Here is a 24465-nt window from a genome sequence, read left to right on the forward strand (position 1 = left end):
TGGCGCCTCGTCTGACCTGCTGTGACGTAGATTACCATAGTAACTAGTAGGGTTGTACGGTATACGGGTATTTAGTACCGCGATACTAATGAATCATATTCGGTACCATACCGCCTCTGAAAAGTACCAGTCCGCCACACCCTAAGATTTTTTGTTAAAATAAAACCAATAATGCAATTTTTTTCGGGTCCCCGTTATTTAGAAAAGTATCGAAAAGTACCGAAAAGTATCGACATAATATTGGTATCAGGACAACACTAATCACTAAAATATCATGCAAAAGCGCAGAGCCTATCTCAACTGCATTCGGGCGGAAGGCGGGGTACACCCTGGACAAGTCGCCACCTCATCGCAGGGCCAGCACAGATAGACAGACAACATTCACACACTAGGGACCATTTAGTGTTGCCAATCAACCTATCCCCAGGTGCGTGTCTTTGGAGGTGGGAGGGGCCTATCCCCAGGTGCGTGTCTTTGGAGGTGGGAGGAGCCTATCCCCAGGTGCATGTCTTTGGAGGTGGGAGGAGCCTATCCCCAGGTGCATGTCTTTGGAGGTGGGAGGAGCCTATCCCCAGGTGCATGTCTTTGGAGGTGGGAGGAGCCTATCCCCAGGTGCATGTCTTTGGAGGTGAGAGGAGCCTATCCCCAGGTGCATGTCTTTAAAGGTGGGAGGAGCCTATCCCCAGGTACATGTCTTTGGAGGTGGGAGGAGCCTATCCCCAGGTGCATGTCTTTAGAGGTGGGAGGAGCCTATCCCCAGGTGCATGTCTTTAAAGGTGGGAGGAGCCTATCCCCAGGTACATGTTTTTGGAGGTGGGAGGAGCCTATCCCCAGGTGCATGTCTTTGGAGGTGTGAGGAGCCTATCCCCAGGTGCATGTCTTTAGAGGTGGAAAGAGCCTATGCCCAGGTGCATGTCTTTGGAGGTGGAAGGAGCCTATCCCCAGGTGCATGTCTTTAGAGGTGGAAAGAGCCTATCCCCAGGTGCATGTCTTTGGAGGTGGGAAGAGCCTATCCCCAGGTGCATGTCTTTGGAGGTGGGAGGAGCCTATCCCCAGGTGCATGTCTTTGGAGGTGGGAGGAGCCTATCCCCAGGTGCATGTCTTTGGAGATGGAAGGAGCCTATCCCCAGGTGCATGTCTTTGGAGGTGGGAGGAGCCTATCCCCAGGTGCATGTCTTTAAAGGTGGGAGGAGCCTATCCCCAGGTGCATGTCTTTAAAGGTGGGAGGAGCCTATCCCCAGGTACATGTTTTTGGAGGTGGGAGGAGCCTATCCCCAGGTGCATGTCTTTGGAGGTGGGAGGAGCTTATCCCCAGGTGCATGTCTTTGGAGATGGAAGGAGCCTATCCCCAGGTGCATGTCTTTGGAGGTGGGAGGAGCCTATCCCCAGGTGCATGTCTTTAAAGGTGGGAGGAGCCTATCCCCAGGTGCATGTCTTTAAAGGTGGGAGGAGCCTATCCCCAGGTACATGTTTTTGGAGGTGGGAGGAGCCTATCCCCAGGTGCATGTCTTTGGAGATGGAAGGAGCCTATCCCCAGGTGCATGTCTTTGGAGGTTGGAGGAGCCTATCCCCAGGTGCATGTCTTTGGAGGTGGGAGGAGCCTATCCCCAGGTGCATGTCTTTGGAGGTGGGAGGAGCCAATCCCCAGATGCATGTCTTTGTAGGTGGGAGGAGCCAATCCCCAGGTGCATGTCTTTGGAGGTGGGAGGAGCCAATCCCCAGGTGCATGTCTTTGGAGGTGGGAGGAGCCTATCCCCAGGTGCATGTCTTTAGAGGTGGGAGGAGCCTATCCCCAGGTGCATGTCTTTGGAGGTGGGAGGAGCCAATCCCCAGGTGCATGTCTTTGGAGGTGGGAGGAGCCAATCCCCAGATGCATGTCTTTGGAGGTGGGAGGAGCCAATCCCCAGATGCATGTCTTTGGAGGTGGGAGGAGCCTATCCCCAGGTGCATGTCTTTGGAGGTGGAAGGAGCCTATCCCAGGTGCATGTCTTTGGAGGTGGGAGGAGCCAATCCCCAGGTGCATGTCTTTGGAGGTGGGAGGAGCCAATCCCCAGGTGCATGTCTTTGGATGTGGAAGGAGCCTATCCCCAGGTGCATGTCTTTGGAGGTGGGAGGAGCCTATCCCCAGGTGCATGTCTTTGGAGGTGGGAGGAGCCTATCCCCAGGTGCATGTCTTTAGAGGTGGGAGGAGCCTATCCCCAGGTGCATGTCTTTGGAGGTGGGAGGAGCCAATCCCCAGGTGCATGTCTTTGGAGGTGGGAGGAGCCAATCCCCAGATGCATGTCTTTGGAGGTGGGAGGAGCCAATCCCCAGATGCATGTCTTTGGAGGTGGGAGGAGCCTATCCCCAGGTGCATGTCTTTGGAGGTGGAAGGAGCCTATCCCCAGGTGCATGTCTTTGGAGGTGGGAGGAGCCAATCCCCAGGTGCATGTCTTTGGAGGTGGGAGGAGCCAATCCCCAGGTGCATGTCTTTGGATGTGGAAGGAGCCTATCCCCAGGTGCATGTCTTTGGAGGTGGGAGGAGCCAATCCCCAGGTGCATGTCTTTGGATGTGGAAGGAGCCTATCCCCAGGTGCATGTCTTTGGAGGTGGAAGGAGCCTATCCCCAGGTGCATGTCTTTGAGGTGGAAGGAGCCTATCCCCAGGTGCATGTCTTTGGAGGTGGGAGGAGCCAATCCCCAGGTGCATGTCTTTGGATGTGGGAGGAAGCCGGAGTACCCAAAAGGAACGCATGCAGTCACGGGGAGAACATGCAAACGCCACAAAGAAAGATCCCGAGCCCGGGATTGAACTCAGGACTACCCAGGACCTTCGTATTGTGAGGCACATGCGCCAACCCCTGTGCCACCGTGCTGCCCTGCGTTGGCTCCATTGTTGCTGTTTTGTTCCGCCTCACCGACTCCTCTCTTTTTTTACTCTCACCTTGGTCTTGCAAACTTTCCCTTAGACTCCCCCCCCCCCACCCCCCCACCCCCTTCCTCCTTGTCGTCGTCGCATTTGCACCTTTTTCCGCATCTTTTCCACCATCCCATCCCTCGCCCGGGCTATAATACAAGTGCAATCAGCTGTGTGCGTCTGATGCACTAGTGTGTGTGTGTGTGTGTGTGTGTGTGTGTGTGTGTGTGTGTGTGTGAGATGATGTGTGTGATGTGTGGAAGTGAAGCATATTTGCCTCCGAGCTAAATCATTTGCATACCTGTCACAGCCCCTCCACTGGGTGTCAGGTGCAGTGATGCATAGTGCATTCCTGTGGCAGCCTCGCTATTTCATGGCCTCCCACTGTTGTGTAGCACGTCTGACTGTCAGCTGACAATGTGTGTGTGTGTGTGTGTGTGTGTGTGTGTGCGCGTGTGTGCGTGTTCTTGTATTTCCACCCTTCTTGAGACATCAACAAGGAAAAGTAGCTTCCATATGAGGAGGTGTGAACAAGTAATGACGTAAATCATGGTCCCAATACGGAAAACCATTGCATCTAACAGAGAATGTCTCATTTGCACCCCCTGGTGGTGAATATTATCAAAATTAGGGGTGGTCCTAAACAGGAGGGATTTTTCAAATTGACGCTTTTAAAAGTGCTCCCCCTCTGGTCAACATATGAAATAACAAGTGTGTGTAACATTGAAATGTGCCTCCTTTGGCCAACATGAATAAATAAATATGTATATAGAGACATACTGTCATAACTTGAAGTAAATAATGACGATTAAAAAACAATTACAAACAATTTTTCTCACAATGTGTTGACTTTTTTCTTATATAAACATTGGGAACAATTTCTCATATTCTTTCTGTTTCTGTAATATTGCAATATTTTCCTCATAAAATGATTACTTTTTTATGTAAAATTATTCCTTTTTAATGCAAAATGGCAACATTTGTCATATCAAATTATGACTTTTATCACTTTTATGTACTAGTGATGTCAAACAATTGAAATATTTCATTGTGATTATGACATTTTGACCACAGCTAACTCATAATTAATGGTGATAATCGCAATCTTTTTTACCCGATTCCGGATAAGCGGTTGAAGATGGATGGATGGACTTTTATCACAATATTGCCATTTTTTTTGTTGTTCTTGTAAAACAGTGACATTTTTGGAGTAAAATGACGACTTTTGTCATATTTTTGCCAAGTAAAATTCCGATTATTATTATATTGCCAAGATTTTTAAAGTTTTTTAAATAAAATTGTGACTTTTGTCGAGTAAAATTTCGACTCTTCATAAAATTGCCAAAATGTTAAGGTTTCCTTGTAAAATTGCGACTGCTACTGAGTAAAATTCCAACTTGTATCATAATGTTTCACACATGTTCAGTTTTTCTTGTAAAACTTTGACTTGCGTTGAGTAAAATTACGACTTTTATTATAAATATGACCTTTTTATTGTGAAATTCCAAGTCATTTTTCACAACAAGCGTTTTCATATTAGCATAGTATGTATATATTATTACTGTTGTAAATACAAATCTTTATATATCTAGAAAAGGGTGGTCCTAAAAAGGTAAGCATTTTTCGGAGGTCTCAAGAAGGTAATAAATACAAAAATAAGTGTGTGTGTGTGTGTTCTTGTATTTCTACCCTTCTTGAGACATCAACAAGGAAAAGTAGCTTCCATATGAGGAGGTGTGAACAAGTGATGACATAAATCATGGTCCCAATACAGAAAACCATTGTATCTAACAGAGAATGTCTCATTTGCACCCCCTGGTGGTGAATAATATCAAAATTAGGGGTGGTCCTAAAAAGGAGGGATTTTTCAAATTGACGCTTTTAAAAGTGCTCCCCCTCTGGTCAACATATGAAATAACAAGTGTGTGTGTAATACATTGAAATGTGCCTCCTTTGGCCAACATGAATAAATAAATATGTATATAGAGACATACTGTGATAACTTGAAGTAAATAATGAAGATTAAAAACCAATTACAAACAAAAAATAAAAACAGTCTTTTTCTCACAATGTGTCGACTTTTTTCTATATAAAAATTGGGAACAATTTCTCATATTCTTTCTGTTTCTGTAATATTGCAATATTTTCCTCATAAAATTATTTCTTTTTAATGCAAAATGGCAACATTTGTCATATCATATTCTGACTTTTATCACAATATTGCCATTTTTTTGTTGTTCTTGTAAAACAGTGACAATTTTGGAGTAAAATTATGACTTATGTCATATTTTTGCCAAGTAAAATTCCGATTATTATTATAATATTGCCAACATTTTTAAAGTTTTCTTATAAAATTGTGACTTTTGTCGAGTAAAATTACGACTCTTTTCATAAAATTGCCAAAATGTTGGGCTTTTCTTGTAAAATTGCGACTGTTATTGAGTAAAATTCCAACTTTTATCATAATATTGCACACATGTTCAGTTTTTCTTGTAAAACTTTGACTTGCGTTGAGTAAAATTACGACTTTTATTATAAATATGACCTTTTTCTGGTGAAATTCCAAGTCATTTTTCACAACAAGCGTTTTCATATTTGCATAGTATGTATATATTATTACTGTTGTAAATACAAATCTTTATATATCTAGAAAAGGGTGATCCTAAAAAGGTAAGCATTTTTCGGAGGTCTCAAGAAGGTAAGAAATACAAAAATAAGTGTGTGTGTGTGTGTTCTTGTATTTCCACCCTTCTTGAGACACCAACAAGGAAAAGTAGCTTCCATATGAGGAGGTGTGAACAAGTGATGACGTAAATCATGGTCCCAATACAGAAAACCATTGCATCTAACAGAGAATGTCTCATTTGCACCCCCTGGTGGTGAATAATATAAAAATTAGGGGTGGTCCTAAAAAGGAGGGATTTTTGAAATTGACGGTTTTAAAAGTGCTCCCCCTCTGGTCAACATATGAAATAACAAGTGTGTGTGTAAGATATTGAAATGTGCCTCTTTTGGCCAACATGAATAAATAAATATGTATATAGAGACATACTGTGATAACTTGAAGTAAATAATGAAGATTAAAAACCAATTACAAACAAAAAATAAAAGCAGTCTTTTTCTCACAATGTGTCGACTTTTTTCTTATATAAAAATTGGGAACAATTTCTCATATTCTTTCTGTTTCTGTAATATTGCAATATTTTCCTCATAAAATTATTCCTTTTTAATGCAAAATGGCAACATTTGTCATATCAAATTCTGACTTTTATCACAATATTGCCATTTTTTTGTTGTTCTTGTAAAACAGTGACATTTTTGGAGTAAAATTATGACTTATGTCATATTTTTGCCAAGTAAAATTCCGATTATTATTATAATATTGCCAACATTTTTAAAGTTTTCTTATAAAATTGTGACTTTTGTCGAGTAAAATTACGACTCTTTTCATAAAATTGCCAAAATGTTGGGCTTTTCTTGTAAAATTGCGACTGTTATTGAGTAAAATTCCAACTTTTGTCATAATATTGCACACATGTTCAGTTTTTCTTGTAAAATTGCGACTGTTATTGAGTAAAATTCCAACTTTTATCATAATATTGCACAAATGTTCAGTTTTTCTTGTAAAACTTTGACTTGCGTTGAGTAAAATTACGACTTTTATTATAAATATGACCTTTTTCTGGTCATTTTTCACAACGAGCGTTTTTATATTTGCATAGTATGTATATATTATTCATGTTGTAAATACACATCTCTATATATATCACGCCGTCCCCCCCGGTGATAATATTATTTGTGTAGTTTCAAGCTAGCGTTGCATGCCTGCCACTGCTTGTTCTTACTCACTGTGTAACATGTTTAGCCTTGTCTTCCGGTGATAATGTTACTTGTTGTGTAGTTTCAAGTAGGGATGTCCGATAATGGCTTTTTGCCGATATCCGATATGCCGATATTGTCCAACTCTTTAATTACCGATACCGATATCAACCGATACCGATATCAACCGATATATACAGTCGTGGAATTAACACATTATTATGCCTAATTTGGACAACCAGGTATGGTGAAGATAAGGTCCTTTTTTTAAAAATTAATAAAACAAGATAAATAAATTAAAAACATTTTCTTGAATAAAAAAGAAAGTAAAACAATATAAAAACAGTTACATAGAAACTAGTAATGTATGAAAATGAGTAAAATTAAATGTTAAAGGTTAGTACTATTAGTGGACCAGCAGCACGCACAATCATGTGTGCTTACGGACTGTATCCCTTGCAGACTGTATTGATATATATTGATATATAATGTAGGAACCAGAATATTAATAACAGAAAGAAACAACCCTTTTGTGTGAATGAGTGTAAATGGGGGAGGGAGGTTTTTTGGGTTGGTGCACTAATTGTAAGTGTATCTTGTGTTTTTTATGTGGATTTAATAAAAAAAAACCAAAAAAACCCCCGATGCTGATAATAAAAAAAACGATACCGATAATTTCCGATACTACATTTTAACGCATTTATCGGCCGATAATATGGGCAGACCGATATTATCGGACATCTCTAGTTTCAAACTAGTTGTGTTTGTTCTTACTCACTGTGTAACATGTTTAGCGTTGTCTTCCGGTGATAATGTTACTTGTTGTGTAGTTTCAAGATAGTTGTGTTTGTTCTTACTCACTGTGTAACATGTTTAGCCTTGTCTTCCAATGATAATGTTACTTGTTGTGTAGTTTCAAGCTAGCTTAGCATGTCTGGTTGTGCTTGTTCTTACTCACTGTGTAACATGTTTAGCGTCTTCTTCCGGTGATAATGTTACTTGTTGTGTAGTTTCAAGCTAGTTTAGCATATCTGGTTGTGCTTGTTCTTACTCAGTGTGTTACATGTTTAGCCTTGTCTTCCGGTGATAATGTTACTTGTTGTGTAGTTTCAAGCTAGCTTAGCATGTCTGGTTGTGCTTGTTCTTACTCATTGTGTAACATGTTTAGCCTTGTCTTCCGGTGATAATGTTACTTGTTGTGTAGTTTCAAGCTAGTTTAGCATATCTGGTTGTGCTTGATCTTACTCAGTGTGTAACATGTTTAGCCTTGTCTTCCGGTGATAATGTTACTTGTTGTGTAGTTTCAAGCTATTTTAGCATATCTTGTTGTGCTTGTTCTTACTCAGTGTGTAACATGTTTAGCCTTGTCTTCCGGTGATAATGTTACTTGTTGTGTAGTTTCAAGCTAGTTTAGCATGTCTTGTTCTGCTTGTTCTTACTCAGTGTGTTACATGTTTAGCCTTGTCTTCCGGTGATAATGTTACTTGTTGTGTAGTTTCAAGCTAGTTGTGCTTGTTCTTACTCACTGTGTAACATGTTTAGCGTTGTCTTCCGGTGATAATGTTACTTGTTGTGTAGTTTCAAGCTAGCTTAGGGATGGCTGCTCGTGCTGGCTCTTAGTTGTTGTCTTCCAGTGATAATGCTAGTTGATAATGCTCCTTCGGATACTAACAAATATTTTTTTTGTTGCCGTAACGGAGGCGATGATTACTAAGTTAAAGTTAAAGTTAAGTTAAAGTAACAATGATTGTCACACACACACACTAGGTGTGGTGAACTTTGTCCTCTGCATTTGACCCATCCCCTTGTTCACCCCCTGGGAGGTGAGGGGAGCAGTGGGCAGCAGCGGTGCCTCGCCCGGGAATCACTAGCTCGGTGTATGGAGACACATCGGCCATTCACGATCGACGCCTCACTAATAATTTAATAACACTTTATTTTAACGGAAATTGTCTGATAGTTATTGGTCCCCTAGTAATATTAATGACCATTTGCATTTTGACACATGGATCTGCACACCAATGCACAATCACAATTTTTTTCCAAGACACACACGCACACACACCCACGCGCACACACACACACACACACGGGTGTTGTATGATTAGAGGACAAAAAGAAGGCAGACAGAATAGAGGTTGTCCCTGCTGTTTGAGAGAAGAGGATTCTCAGCTTGACTAGATGATATAATGAGCTGTTATGTTGTGGGTGATGAGATGAGAGGAAAGGACAGACTGGAGGAGAGCGGAGGACATGAGTGGAACACACACACACACACACACACACACACACACACACACACACACACACACACACACACACACACACACACACACACACACACACACACACACACACACACACACACACGCACACACACACACACACACACACGCACACACACGCTTTCAAACTGTGACAAAAGTCTTTAACTGTGAAAAATGTTAAGAGGCCACTTTTGGAGAAGGACGGTGAAAGTATGAGTGGTGCAGCTATTATCTATGTGTTACTTATTAGATTATTGTGCTCATGTGTGCCAGGTGAGGAAAGTGTGTGTGTGTGTGTGTGTGTGAAAGGGGGAGGGGCCGCGGTGCTAAAGGTCGCTGTTGATGATTTGCACGCTCCATCGAGCAGACCGCCGGGGCGTAAAAAGCGACATGGTTGGTTCCTTCAACCCGCCTGACCCCAATCTCCGGTCTACACCGGGTCCCCCCGTGCAGCCTGCCCTGCACCACGCGGGACCCTGCCAGCCCGTGACCCCCGCCACCCCCACCTTTTCATAAATGAACTCACACACTTGAGTGGCAAACAAAAAAAGATCAAGCAAGTCCACCCACCCGGGGACGACTTGTCCGCTGCCCCGCCGGACCTTCAGAAGAAACACAGAACACACCAGCGGCACCGGGGCCGAACTGTGACGATAACCATAGAACGTGCAGCGGGAAAGCCTAACTGTGATGATAACCGTAGAACGTGCAGCGCGAAAGCCTAACTGTGATGATAACCGTAGAACTTGTGTTTGTGCGCTGACTTTATGGCAAACATAGGCCCCCATTAAGGTGTTTTCGACACGTTAAAAGAAGAAAAAAACGCGTCAAAATATTATTGCATTGTCAATAAAAGTTAAATAAAATCCAGTATTTGCATTCGTACTAGACTGCCCTTTATAAACCGTACTTAGTGCTGTAGTAAAGTATAGTTGTTTATGAATATATATGTTAGCTAATAAACTAGCAAAAAAATACTATTTATTTTATTTAATTAAATAGTATTTATTTTATTTTATTATATTTATTTTTATTGTATGTTCATTTTTAACACGTTTAACTACAATTATACTATATTGCTGTCGAATGCTGCGCTGTCCAACTACAAAATGTTTCTATTATGACAAATTAATAATATATATATTTTTTTAAATTACATAATAATGAAAAATTATATTATTATAATTATTACATTTATTGAATAAACTAAATGGTATTAGTTGTCATTATTCAAAATGATTGTTTTAATTATTAAATGTATTACTTTTATTATACTTTTTGATATCATTAATAATAATGATAATACATATTAAGTCATCGGTCATTAATTGCGTATTTGATAAATTCCATAATTATAATTAATAGTAATAATAATAATGATCATTGTGACTATTATTACATTTATTAAGTAAATCAAACGTAGTATCAATTCTTAATACAATATTATTTTGCTGTGTCACTTTAATTATTAAATGTGTTATACTTTTTGATAACAATAATACATCAATAATGTATTTAGTGTAGTTAATAAATTACATCATAAAATACATGAAAAAATTAGTATGAATATTAGTATTGTTAATCATTTTTATTTTAATAATCAATTACATTTAATAAGATTTAATAATATTAAAGTTAATTATCTATGTTATAATTAATGATGGAAATCATATGGAATTAATTGGTTATTCATTTTAATTTTTTTAATAATAATTATTTCATTATCAATATTATTATTAGTATGATCAAAAAAGATAATACATTCAACACCAAAATGAATGTAATAAAATAAAATATGTATTTATAATAAACATATTTAATTCATTTATCAACCAACCAATCAATGAATGCTTCTTTACATAGCCCTTAATCAAAGGTGCCTCGAAGGGCTGCAAGTGTATTAATATAATAATAATAATAATTAAAAAAAATATTGATAATATATGCTTTTTGATGTTATTTTTTAAAATGTATAGTTGTATTTTATTTTATTAAAATAAAAACATATCTCCATTAAAAATTCCCTCTCAGGGAATTTTTTATGTGGATATGTTTTCATTTTAATAAAATAAAATAAAATTATACATTTAAAAATAATAATATCAAAAAACATATCTTATTGGTTATTCATTTTAAATATTTATTATCATTATTTCATTATCAATATTATTATTAGTATGATCAAAAAAGATAAATTTAACAACAAAATGAATATAATAAAATAAAATATGTATTTATAATAAACTTATTTAATTAATTTATCAACCAACCAATCAATGAAAGTTTATTTACATAGCCCTTAATCAAAGGTGCCTCAAAGGGCTGCAAGTGTATAAATATAATAATAATAATAATTAAAACAATTATTGATAAGATAGTTTTTTTGATATTATTTTTTAAAATGTATTATTTTATTTTATTTTATTAAAATAAAAACATATCTACATAAAAAATCCCCGCGAGGAGTCCTGAGAATGATTAATTTGGGACAATATTAGACATCGTAAGTACGATTTCGGACATAATTTCTAACTACAAGCACAACAACAAACGTATTGTCCAATAAATAGTGTCAAATAATCGATGCGTGTATTACTGCCAAGGCAACATTTTGGGATACATTTACTCCACCACCTCTGTGTTGAAGCTGGAGTGTCCGGCCTCACCACTAGAGGGCAGTAGCGCCACATCCAAGCGCCTCATCCTCCACCTGCAGGAGATGTGCAGGAAGGAGCACTTTCCATCATCTGAATACGTTTCTTATCAAGCCGCACTAAAACCGCCTCTTCTGTCACACGCTCGCCCAAAAATCCCACCGCCACCGCCGGCCCTCGGGGGCACTCCAGCCTGGAGAAGGTCAGCTGAAGGAAAAAACGTCCTCCCATCCGTTAGGACGCTCAACGATCGCACCTGACAGGGATCTGGTTTCTCTTGTTGTTCCATTGTTTAACGCAATCAAAGCCTCACCTGAAAACACAAGCGCCTTTTTCTCCCGCCCGCTTTGTAAACGGAATCAATAGCCGCCGCCGCCATCGCTTGTGTGTCGCGGCGCGGCGGAGACAAAAGAGCAACCTGACCTCCACGACCCGACACGTGTACGCTGTCATCGGGCGGAAACATCAACGCGCACAAAAAGCGCGTTGTCGTCGCTTGGGCGAAGGATACACGTCTCCTCGGTGTAGGCCACGGGCGCGGCGCTGGCGGGGGTCATGTAGCTGTAGAAGGACACCTCCAGGGTGTAGCAGTACGACGTGTCGTCAAGGAGACCGCCCAGGAATCGTCTGCCGGTGCCGGCCTTCACCACGTCGCGGTTGAAGGACGTGTTGGACTGGAACGAGACCAGAGACAAAGTTAAAGTTAAAGTTAAAGTACCAATGATAGTCACACACACACACTAGGTGTGGTGAAATGTGTCCTCTGCATTTGACTCATCCTTGTTCACCCCCTGGGAGGTGAGGGGAGCAGTGAGCAGCAGCGGTGGCCGCGCCCGGGAATAATTTTTGGTGATTTAACCCCCAATTCCAACCCTTGATGCTGAGTGCCAAGCAGGGAGGTAATGGCTCCCATTTCTATAGTCTTTGGTATGACTCGGCCGGGGTTTGAACTCACAACCTACCGATCTCAGGGCGGACACTCTAACCACTAGGCCACTGAGTAGTTAGTAAGTTAGGGGAGGAGCGGACGGTGCGTTCAAGTACCAAGCATCTCCATTGGCGAGCGTAATACTGCGCGTTTAAAAATGACGATCGTAAATCCCGGCTCTATAAGCCGCTATTTTTTCCTCCTACACTTTGAGCCCTGCGGCTTATAAAACGGTGCGGCACATTTACAAACCCCAAAACCAGTGAAGTTGGCAAGTTGTGTAAATCGTAAATAAAGTTAAAGTACCAATGATTGTCACACACACACGCACATGGTGTGGCGAAATTATTCTCTGCATTTGACCCATCACCCTTGATCACCTCTTGGGAGGTGAGGGGAGCAGTGAGCAGCAGCGGTGGCCGCGCCCAGGAATCATTTTTGGTGATTTAACCCCCAATTCCAACCCTTGATGCTGAGTGCCAAGCAGGGAGGTAATGGCTCCCATTTTTATAGTCTTTGGTATGACTCGGCCGGGGTTTGAACTCACAACCTACCCATCTCAGGGCGGACACTCTAATCACTAGGCCACTGAGTAGTTAGTAAGTTAGGACAAAGTTGGTGCGGTAGGAGCGGGCGGTGCGTTCAAGTACCTAGCATCTCCATTGGCAAGCGTAATACTGACGATCGTAAATTCCGGCTCTATAAGCCGCTATTTTTTTCCCCTACACTTTGAGCCCTGTGGCTTATAAAATGGTGCGGCAAATTTACAAACCCCAAAACCAGTGAAGTTGTCACGTTGTGTAAATCAGGGGTGTCCAAACTTTTTCCACTGAGGGCCGTACACGGAAAAATTTAAGCATGCGGGGGCCATTTTCATATTTTTCATTTTCAAACCTTAACAAAATATATGGATTTTTTTTGTTTTTTAACCTTTAGGGCTCCCAGGGACTATAAAGGGTCTCAGTCATTAAACTGTTAAAAATAAGTCAAATTATTATTATAATTTTTTATTTAACGCTTACAGTAAATCTCTATATCAACTTGAGGTTAATATAAAGTAAAAAAAAAAAGGTTTTCCGTCAAAGACAACTTTGTTTTTTATAGGAAAACTGAAATACGCAGTATTTAGTAATTAGAGCCTTATTTAATTTATTTATCATTTAAAAGATCAATAATGCAGGACACCATTGATTTTAATTCTTTAATATTTTTGAGTAATCACAGAGAAAAGTTAAATAAAATCCTACTAAATATATTTGGGATCCAAAAGGTCCCCCACTCATAAAATGATACATTTTTATTAGTTTTTTTTTACTTTTAACACTTAAGTTACGAGATCAACTTCAGATATATCTGTCGATTTTACGTTTGAACTATTATTTTGTTTGTTTTATGCTCTTTTGTCAATTAAAACTTTGATGTTTTTATATGGCTACTCCACAATATATGCAGTATTTTTTCCACATAAAACATTTTGAAGTGATATTTTTTAAGTAATAATTCATTATAACATAGATTTTTAGTCTTTTTTTTTTTTTTTTAACAATGGCAAAAAAAAAGAACAATAAAGACAAAAGAAAAAAAACAGCCTGCATGGCAGCTTTGTGTCAACATTGCAACTTTTTCTTGTTAGATGTCACCTCATTCCACTTTTTTTGAATGTTTTTTTAAATTTTTGCAATATTATCAATTTTGCAATTTTTGCAGAATGTGTGGCGGGCCGGTAAACAATTAGCTGCGGGCCGCAAACGGCCCCCTGGGCCGCACTTTGGACAACCCTGGTGTAAATGGTAAATAAAAACAGAATACAATATAGGGGCGGTATAGCTCGGTTGGTAGAGCGGCCATGCCAGCAACTTTAGGGTTCCAGGTTCGATCCCCGCTTCCGCCATCCTAGTCACTTCTGTTGTGTCCTTGGGCAAGACACTTTACCCACCTGCTCCCAGTGCCGCCCACACTGGTTTAAATGTAACTTAGATATTGGGTTTCACTATGTAAAAGTGCTTTGAGTCACTAGAGAAAAGCGCTATATAAATATAATTCACATAATTCACAATGATTTGCAAATCCCTTTCAACCTATATTCAATTGTGAATAGACTGCAAAGACAAAATACTAAACGTTCGAACTGGAAAAATGTGTTTTTTTGCAAACATTAGCTCATTTGGGATTTGATGCCTGCAACATGTTTCAAAAAAAGCTGGCGCAAGTGGCAAAAAAGACTGAGAAAGTTGAGGAATGCTCATCAAACACTTATTTGGACCATCCAACTTCAGATAGTTTTTTTTTTTTTTGTTTAAAATAGAACACTTACATGTTGCGGTTAATAATATTCTATTTCCATTTGTCGTTATCCATACTTCCTGAATAAATGATGTGATAATGTTCGTCAGTCAAATAGGTGGAATTGAGTCCGGCAGTTATTTTTTAATCTAACAGAAGATGAAATGAATAATAATATCAAAATGTAATTACAGGATGTTATTCATTTAATTTACAAATTTTCTTTAACTGATGTACTAACATCCTGTGTGTTATTCTGTGCATCATTTACAACAAAACTTGTGAATGTGGACTCATTTCATGAATTCCACAGGAAGTTAGAAGGGGATAAAGCATATTTATGTGCGCCCATAAAATGTGTCCCCATTACAGACGTCATCTTTGACGATCAAGGCATGAACGTAATAATCCACATTTTGAATTCTATTACCAATAAGCAGCATAAGTACGTTGCCTCTATCTTAACACGGCACATAGCTCCGCCCCCTCTGAAGTCTAGGACAGTGTTTTTCAACCACTGTGCCGCGGCACGCTAGTGTGCCGTAAGATATTGTCTGGTGATCTAATTTCACCTATTTGGGTTAAAAACAGTTTTTCTGCAAACCAGTAATTATAGTCTGCAAATGATGTGTTGTTGTTGAGTGTCGGTGCTGTCTAGAGCTCGGCAGAGTAACCGTGTAATACTCTTCCATATCAGTAGGTGGCAGCCGGTAGCTAATTGCTTTGTAGTTGTCGGAAACAGGTAAAAAGGTGTCAAATGCTTGAACCAAAAATCAACAAAAGGTGAGTGCCCCTAAGAAAAGGCATTGAAGCTTAGAGAAGGCTATGCAGAACGAAACTAAAACTGAACCGGCTACAAAGTAAACAAAAACAGAATGCTGGACGACAGCAAAGACTTACTGTGGAGCAAAGACGGCGTCCACGATGTACATCCGAACATGACATGACAATCAACAATGTCCCCGCAAAGGAGGATAAAGAGCAACTGAAATATTCTTGATTGCTAAAACAAAGTAGATGCGGGAAATATCCCTCAAAGGAAGACATGGAACTGCTACAGGAAAATACCAAAAAAAAGACAAAAAGCCACCAAAATAGGAAATTTTTTTTTTTGATGTTTTAATAATGTTTCTGTAGGAGGACAAACATAACACAAACCTTCCTAATTGCTAGAGCTACCACAGTTTAATGGGTATGTTTATGCTTCACTGATGTATGTATTTGGCCAGCACTGTTTTGTCCTTGAACTCACATGTACAACTTTCTCCGATGCTGCCACAGAAAAACGTGTTTTATGCCCCTCCTTCTTTGTCTCATTTTGTCCACCAAACCTTTTATGCTGTGTGTGAATGCACAAAGGTGAGCTTTGTTGATGTCATTGACAGCATGGAGTGCTAATAATCCATGCTAACATGCTATTTAGGCTAGCTGTGTGTACATATTGCATCATTATGCCTGGTTTGTGGCTATATTTGAGTTCATTGAATTTCCTTTACTTATGACCTCTGTGTATTTAATTTATATTTTCATGTCTCATGACACATTCTCTGCATGTAATATTGGCTGCATTTCTGATTGGGGGCCATGTTGTTCCAGACCCCAGCAAACGTTACCATGTTGTTCCAGACCACAGCAAACGTTACCATGTTGTTCCGGACCACAGCAAACGTTACCATGTTGTTCCAGACCACAGCAAACGTTACCATGTCGTTCCAGACCACAGCAAACGTTACCATGTCGTTCCAGACCACAGCAAACGTTACCATGTCGTTCCAGACCACAGCAAACGTTACAATGTCGTTCCAGACCACAGCAAACGTTACCATGTTGTTCCACACCACAGCAAACGTTACCATGTTGTTCCAGACCACAGCAAACGTTACAATGTTGTTCCAGACCACGGCAAACGTTACCATGTTGTTCCAGACCACAGCAAACGTTACCATGTTGTTCCAGACCACGGCAAACGTTACCATGTTGTTCCAGACCACGGCAAACGTTACCATGTTGTTCCAGACCACAGCAAACGTTACCATGTTTTTCCAGACCACAGCAATCGTTACCATGTTGTTCCAGACCACAGCAAATGTTACCATGTTGTTCCAGACTACAGCAAATGTTAATATGTTGTTCCAGACCACAGCAAACGTTACCATGTTGTTCCAGACTACAGCAAACGTTACCATTTTGTTCCAGACTACAGCAAACGTTACCATGTTGTTCCACACCACAGCAAACGTTACCATGTTGTTCCAGACCACAGCAAACATTACCATGTTGTTCCAGACCACAGTAAACGTTACCATGTTGTTCCAGACCACAGCAAACGTTAAAATGTTGTTCCAGACTACAGCAAACATTACCATGTTGTTCCAGACCACAGCAAGCATTACCATGTTGTTCCAGACTACAGCAAACGTTACCATGTTGTTCCAGACTACAGCAAACGTTACCATGTTGTTCCAGACCACAGCAAACGTTACCATGTTGTTCCAGACCACAGCAAACGTTACCATGTTGTTCCAGACCACAGCAAACGTTACCATGTTGTTCCAGACTACAGCAAACGTTACCATGTTGTTCCAGACCACAGCAAATGTTACCATGTTGTTCCAGACCACAGCAAATGTTACCATGTTGTTCCAGACTACAACAAACGTTACCATGTTGTTCCAGACCACAGCAAGCGTTACCATGTTGTTCCAGACCACAGCAAACGTTACCATGTTGTTCCAGACTACAAAAAACGTTACCATGTTGTTCCAGACCACAGCAAGCGTTACCATGTTGTTCCAGACCACAGCAAACATTACCAAGCTTGCAAAGATTGTAATAAATCCATTAATAGAAGACAGCCTGTCCTTTCCTTTAACTTGGGCACAGCTTTGATAGATCCAGCATCCCCCGCGACCCCGAAAGGGACAAGCGGTAGAAAATGGATGGATGGACACATCAATACCTTTGACAGTTTTAAGGCAGTCATTTCCAGGAGTTATCTAACCCTCTGAGACACGAACTTAATGTGTTGCCTTCATTATAACACTTACATAAGGCTTTTAACAATAATAACAATAATAGATTTTATTTGTATAAAGCACTTTATATTGAGTAAACAATCTCAAAGTGCTACAGTGTATTAACGAAAATAAATAAATAAATAAATAATAAATAAATAAATAAAAGATCATAAATAAATAAATAAAAATAAAAACTAGAACAGCCAAATAGTTATAGCTAGTATGCACATATCTAAAAAAACCTTTTAACTTTTTGCGGCTCCAGACAGATTATTTTTTAGTATTTTTGGTCCAATATGGCTCTTTCAACATGTTGGGTTGCCGACCCCTGGTCTAGGAGATACAAAGAATTAGCTATTGCGACATCCAGTGGACACATTTAGAACTGCAGTTTCTTTCAATCAAAAATTTCAGCTCATTTCAGTACATTTGGAGAAGGATACAGTAGCTAACCTCCAACAGCCAGGTGGCGCTCCTGAATGTAAACAAACCACTGTAATGATACTAAGTACAAGTAGTCAATACTACAATGATAACAATGATGTTTTTTTATCATTACAAAATCTTGCAAAATTATTGAAATACATTGTGATAGCGATACCGGGACGACGCTCGCACAAAGTCATGACAATGACGACAGCGGGGTAAAAAAAACAAAAAACATCTATTTGAGGGTGTCAGCTTGACTAGGAGATGTAAATGTGTTGTCTGGGGAAAAGAAGGAAAAAAAAAAAAAAAAAAAAAAAAAAAGAAGTTCCTTCAAACTGTCATTCTGCTGAGCTGCTGTGCTGAAAATGCAAACTGAAGGCGCTCACCGGTGGGACTTTTGCCATGATTGTGTTATGCTGCTGCAGCAGTGCATTGTGGGTAAAGTGCTGAATGGGCAAGAAGGCCCACAGCACGGACCCCCTCCCACAGGTAATATACAGCACAGTGTCAATACTGTACGTTAGAAACGTTAATGGAGGCTGAACTGTTCCTTTTCGAAATGTTCAAATTAGAGATGTCCGATAATGGCTTTTTTGCCGGTATCCGATATTGTCCAACTCTTAATTACCGATTCCGATATCAACCGATCCAGATATATACAGCCGTGGAATTAACACATTATTATGCCTAATTTTGTTGTGATGCCCCGCTGGATGCATTAAACAATGCAACAAGGTTTTCCAAAATAAATCAACTTAAGTTATGGAAAAAAAAAGTGCCAACATGGCACTGCCATATTTATTATTGAAGTCACAAAGTGCATTATTTTTTTTTAACATGCCTCAAAACAGCAGCTTGGAATTTGCGTCATGCTCTCCCTGAGAGAGCATGAGGAGGTTGAGGTGGGCGGGGGTTTGTAAGGGGTAGCAGGGGGTGTATATTGTAGCGTCCCAGAAGAGTTAGTGCTGCAAGGGGTTCTGGGTATTTGTTCTGTTGTGTTTATGTTGTGTTACGGTGCGGATGTTCTCCCGAAATGTGTTTGTCATTCTTGTTTGGTGTGGGTTCACAGTGTGGCGCATATTTGTAACAGTGTTAAAGTTGTTTATACGGCCACCCTCAGTGTGACCTGTATGGCTGTTGACCAAGTATGCCTTGCATTCACTTGTGTGTGTGAAAAGCCGTAGATATTATGTGATTGGGCCGGCACGCAAAGGCAGTGCCTTTAAGGCACGCCCCCAATATAGTTGTCTGGGGGGAAATCGGGAGAAACTCGGGAGAATGGTTGCCCCGGGAGATTTTCGGGAGGGGCACTGAAATTCGTGAGTCTCCCGGGAAAAATTGGGAGAGTTGGCAAGTATGACTGGAAGACGCAACTGCTCTGTACTTCTCCCTACGTCCGTGTACCACTCCGTACAGCGGCGTTTTAAAAAGTCATACATTTTACTTTTTGAAACCGATACCGATAATTTCCGATATTACATTTTAAAGCATTTATCGGCCGATAATGTCGGCAGTCCGATATTATCGGACATCTCTATTTAAAATGTTATAAATCAGGCTTTCTCAAACTGTGGTAGGCGGGCTCCATCGAGTGGTACGCCAAAGAATCACTTGATTAAAAAAAAAAATGTTTATTTTCCTATATTTAAACACGGTGCTACTATTCAAACTGTGGGTAATGTCACAGTGGCCAAAAATATTAAATACACTCCTTAACCCTTGTGTGGTGTTCGGGTCTGTGGGACCCGTTTTAATTTTTTATTAAAAGAAAAATGATACAATTAATGAATTTTTCAAACTGAGACTCACTGACTTTGGCTCATTTTCTGTGAAGAACATATATCAGAATACATATTTAATGACCACACACCATACACCCCCCGTACACATTTCTATTACATATAAGATGTCCGGGTCCACTGGACCCGGGGCTAATAGAAGTGTGGAAATTGATGTTCTGTGTACCACACACACACACGGCAGGCCGAGACAGGAGGAGGACAGAGTGTAGGTACACAGAACATCAGAGGGGTAAAATGTGCGAGAAAATGAGAGCAGACAGTGTTGACAAACAACGTTGCAACCTTGTGTGGGAACCGCAGGTGCAGAAACATAAAAGAAGAATCCCTGTGGGATGCAGAAACTGGCAGAGAAATTTTCCGTGCAACGTTCATATTGTTGTTACTCAGCCAGCGTTTGTGGGTCTGATGGACCCGTTGCATTTTGTGGCTTTTAATGCCTCACAATCAAACACTTTTATGTTAAAATACTGAACAGATGTTTATTGGGATAAGGTAAACATCTGTTCAGTATTTTAACACTTTTATGTTAAAATACTGAACAGATGTTTATTGGGATAAGGTAAACATCTGTTCAGTATTTTAACATAAAAGTGTTTGATTGTGAGGCCTTAAAAGCCACAAAATGCAACGGGTCCATCAGACCCACAAACGCTGGCTGAGTAACAACAATATGAACATTGCACAAGGGTTAATTAGTTTTTAATGAATACTTAGGCCTAGTATGCTCTTGAATTTTAATGTTGGTCATTATGGTGGTACTTGGAGAGCCATATTTTTTCTGAGGTGATGGTGAGAACCATTGTTATTAATAAAATAGTTACAACTAGCAGTGTCCTGATCAATCTTTTCCACCTCCAGCATAATATTGATATTGTAGTCACACACAAGTATTGGCCAATACCGATACGATATCAGCACGTATCAAACACACTTTTATTAGTTTGTATTACGGAATGTTAGAAAAGGCTTGATAAAATGAAACTATCAATGGTAGGTGTGAAAAACACTAACCTATTTGTTATTTACGTGGACCCGACTTAAACAAGTTGAAAAACGTATTCTGGTGTTACCATTTAGTGGTAAATTGTACGGAATATGGACTGTACTGTGCAATCTACTAATAAAAGTTTCAATCAATCAATCAATGGTGGCTATGTACTTAAAAATTTTTTTTTTTTATCAATTACGTCAGCAAAATAATCCACCACGGGGCCAGAGAAAGTTGCGAGTGCCAGCACTCTGATAAAGAAGAGGAGAAACGCTTCTGAATTGGAGTTAGAAGCAAAGTATGAAATTGGAGGAAGAAGGAAGCTAATATTGTTGACAAAACGATCGAAGATGTTCAGATGTTGGTTTTCATTGAAAATAAAAGTGGTGTTAAATGTGCATTTATCATTTTTCAATAATAATTTACATTGTTTTATACATGTAAAACTAATTATTCTCTATAATCTCCATAAAATGTGTTTTGTTATGGATTTTTAGGATTTAAAAAAAAACTTTTTCTAATGGATTACGAATGAAAACCGAGGTTTGAATGTAAGAACTGCAATATAAAAAACCTGAATAATTATAATTATTAACGTACATCATTACAACATAAAAAGGCTTGTAAAAATGAATAGACGAATGATTACATTTTCATTTTGTTACGGGATGCATATTGTCGCTCTGATATTATTGGTAAACAATGTTCTCCATGACGTTTGCACAAATACTCACGAAGGAGAAGTCGGCGGCGTTGTTGCACAGCAGTCGGGGGAAGACGGCCTGCCTTTGGACGCGCTCCTCGTCCTCGAAAACGTTGCCGTACATGAAGCCGTTCAGCATGGTGGAGTGGGCGTGGACGTCGATGTAGAACTCCAAGTTGGCGCTCTGGTGGGGGAACACGACAGCGGACGTGACTTTAAGGTTGTCAAAGCTCTTGGGAAGATGGCCGACATTTGTTTTAAAAAACAAAACAAAAAAAACACCAGATAAATACCAGGTTGTGTACTGTACAGGGTAAATCTGCATTCTTCTCCTCCACTCCACTATAATGTGAGGTTTTATCCCCAGAAAAAAATGTGGAGAAAAAATGATCTCTGTCAGGTTCAAACACTGATGACATCTATTAAACAAGACAAGAAGCAAGGAATTAAACAGACACAGAATTCAATTTAGCTCAATTGAGGAGAAACGTGTTGACAGGGTACAGTGTCGTCCCACGCCCTGACGAAAGATTGTATGCCTCCTCTTTTATTTGGACTTTCCCTGATTGCATGGCAACAGCTGTTTCTAAGGGAGGGGGGTCGTAAACAGCCATCGCCTTTGGTTACAAAACAGCTCAAAGAAAAGGTGCCTGGAGGGAGGTCTCCGCTTTGTAGATCTCGGGTAAAGACAAAATCTTCCTGTGGATTACAATACATCAAAGAAACCGCCACATTCATGTCGCTTCCCATCCTACACAGTGGAGTTTTACAAGCCTTTTGCTTGGTAGGATCAAAGACAGCTCTTGTCCTCTCGCAGGGCGAGCTGAACTCAACGTAACACAAAGTCTTGTGATAACTTAGATACAATTATTCTGACAATCTCTCACCTAGAGGTTTGTATATGCAAACCCAGCTTTTCTTCCTGTCACTCACATACACACGGCAGTGACCTGGAGAGATGCAGCCGTTACGCAACAACTAAAAATATTATTAACAAGCTAGCAAACAACTAAGTTAGATAATTAAGTGTATTTTGATACAACTTTATTCCACTTCCGATACGATACTGTTATCGATGTGTTACGATATCAGCACGAATCATACGTACTTGTATTACTTTGTCGTGCGGAATGCTAGAAAAGGTTTGATCAAGTGAAATTACTCCAACAGAGAACAATAGTAGGTATGAATCGCCATGTCTCTTCTTCGTTCTTCTGCTTCGTCTCTGTTATGTTTTTGGACATTCTTACTTGCCGTAGTTTTGATGCAATGCATGATGGGAATCCGGATGTTGTGTGTCAGTGTATTAACGTGCCGGCTGGAATAAACACACGCTGAGAAATAGCTCCGTGCCTGCCCACTTTATGGGTTATAGATAAACCTATGGATAACGGAGACCTATATAATAGTCTCCTTTTCAGGTGAGAGAGGACGCTAAAGGCAGTGCCTTTAAGGCACGCCCCCAATATTGTTGTCCGAGTGGAAATCGGGAGAAATTCGGGAGAATGGTTTCCCCGGGAGATTTTCGGGAGGGGCACTGAAATTTGGGAGTCTCCCGGGAAAATCGGGAGGGTTGGCAAGTATGCCCATCCGATGGTGCTCGTCCTCAGCACCATAGACAGAGGCGGTGACCTTTGCTCCTGCAGGTGCACTGGCCACACCTCCCTCCACATCCGTAAAATAAGCATTAAAAAACAGTAAACAAATGTCTAAGTGGCGATGGACTACAGCCAGTTTTAAGCATTTTTATTTTTATTTTTTTTGAAAAAAAATTTTTTTTTTAAAAATTATTGCAAAAGCTTGTGCACCTGTTGCAAATGATTATTACAACATGGGACATGTATTGATAAAAAAAAAAAAAAAAATCAGTTTTTTTTTTAGAGATGTCCGATAATGGCTTTTTTTGCCGATATCCGATATTCCGATATTGTCCAACTCTTAATTACCGATTCCGATATCAACCAATACCGAAATATACAGTGGGGGGTGTATATTGTAGCGTCCCGGAAGAGTTAGTGCTGCAAGGGGTTCTGGGTATTTGTTCTGTTGTGTTTATGTTGTGTTACGGTGCGGATGTTCTCCCGAAATGTGTCTGTCATTCTTGTTTGGTGTGGGTTCACAGTGTGGCACATATTTGTAACAGTGTTAAAGTTGTTTATACGGACACCCTCGGTGTGACCTGTATGGCTGTTGACCAAGTATGCCTTGCATTCACTTGTGTGTGTGAATACCTGTAGATATTTAATAAAGGGTTAGGGGGTTAGGGGGTTAGGGTTAGGTTTCTCCAGTGTGTATTCTCATGTGTCTTTTCAGGCACGCCCCCAATATTGTTGTCTGGGTGGAAATCGAGAGAAATTCGGAAGAATGGTTGCCCCGGGAGATTTTCGGGAGGGGCACTGAAGCCGATACCGATAATTTCCCATATTACATTTTAAAGCATTTATCGGCCGATAATATCGGCAGTCCGATATTATCGGACATCTCTACTAATTTTTATACTTAGCAAACTCATCTCGCAGGCCGGATAAAACCTGGGCCTCATAAAACAATCATAAAATACATTAAAACCTCTAAAGGCTTAGTTGGCCACATGCGTGGACAGCACCTTTTAGCTCTAATTTCCAAAATTGTGTACACTACTGAATTGGGGTCTTATGGCCGCTTATGTGGACACTTATAC

At 40.1% G+C, this 24465-nt stretch overlaps 1 protein-coding gene across 1 annotated transcript in view; it reads right to left on the bottom strand.

The window, feature by feature from the left end:
- agbl4 (AGBL carboxypeptidase 4) overlaps positions 1–24465 on the bottom strand; it is a 923746-nt gene that overhangs the window by 22450 nt on the left and 876831 nt on the right. Inside the window, exons 10-11 of the mRNA XM_062027925.1 lie at positions 21817–21969; positions 12147–12309 (exon numbers count right to left, since the gene is read on the bottom strand). Of these exons, the coding sequence (XP_061883909.1) occupies positions 12147–12309; positions 21817–21969 (316 nt within the window). The remainder of the gene's footprint in view (positions 1–12146; positions 12310–21816; positions 21970–24465) is intronic.

This window comes from Entelurus aequoreus, linkage group LG19 (genome assembly GCF_033978785.1).
Source record: "Entelurus aequoreus isolate RoL-2023_Sb linkage group LG19, RoL_Eaeq_v1.1, whole genome shotgun sequence".
Taxonomy (NCBI): Eukaryota; Metazoa; Chordata; class Actinopteri; order Syngnathiformes; family Syngnathidae; genus Entelurus; species Entelurus aequoreus.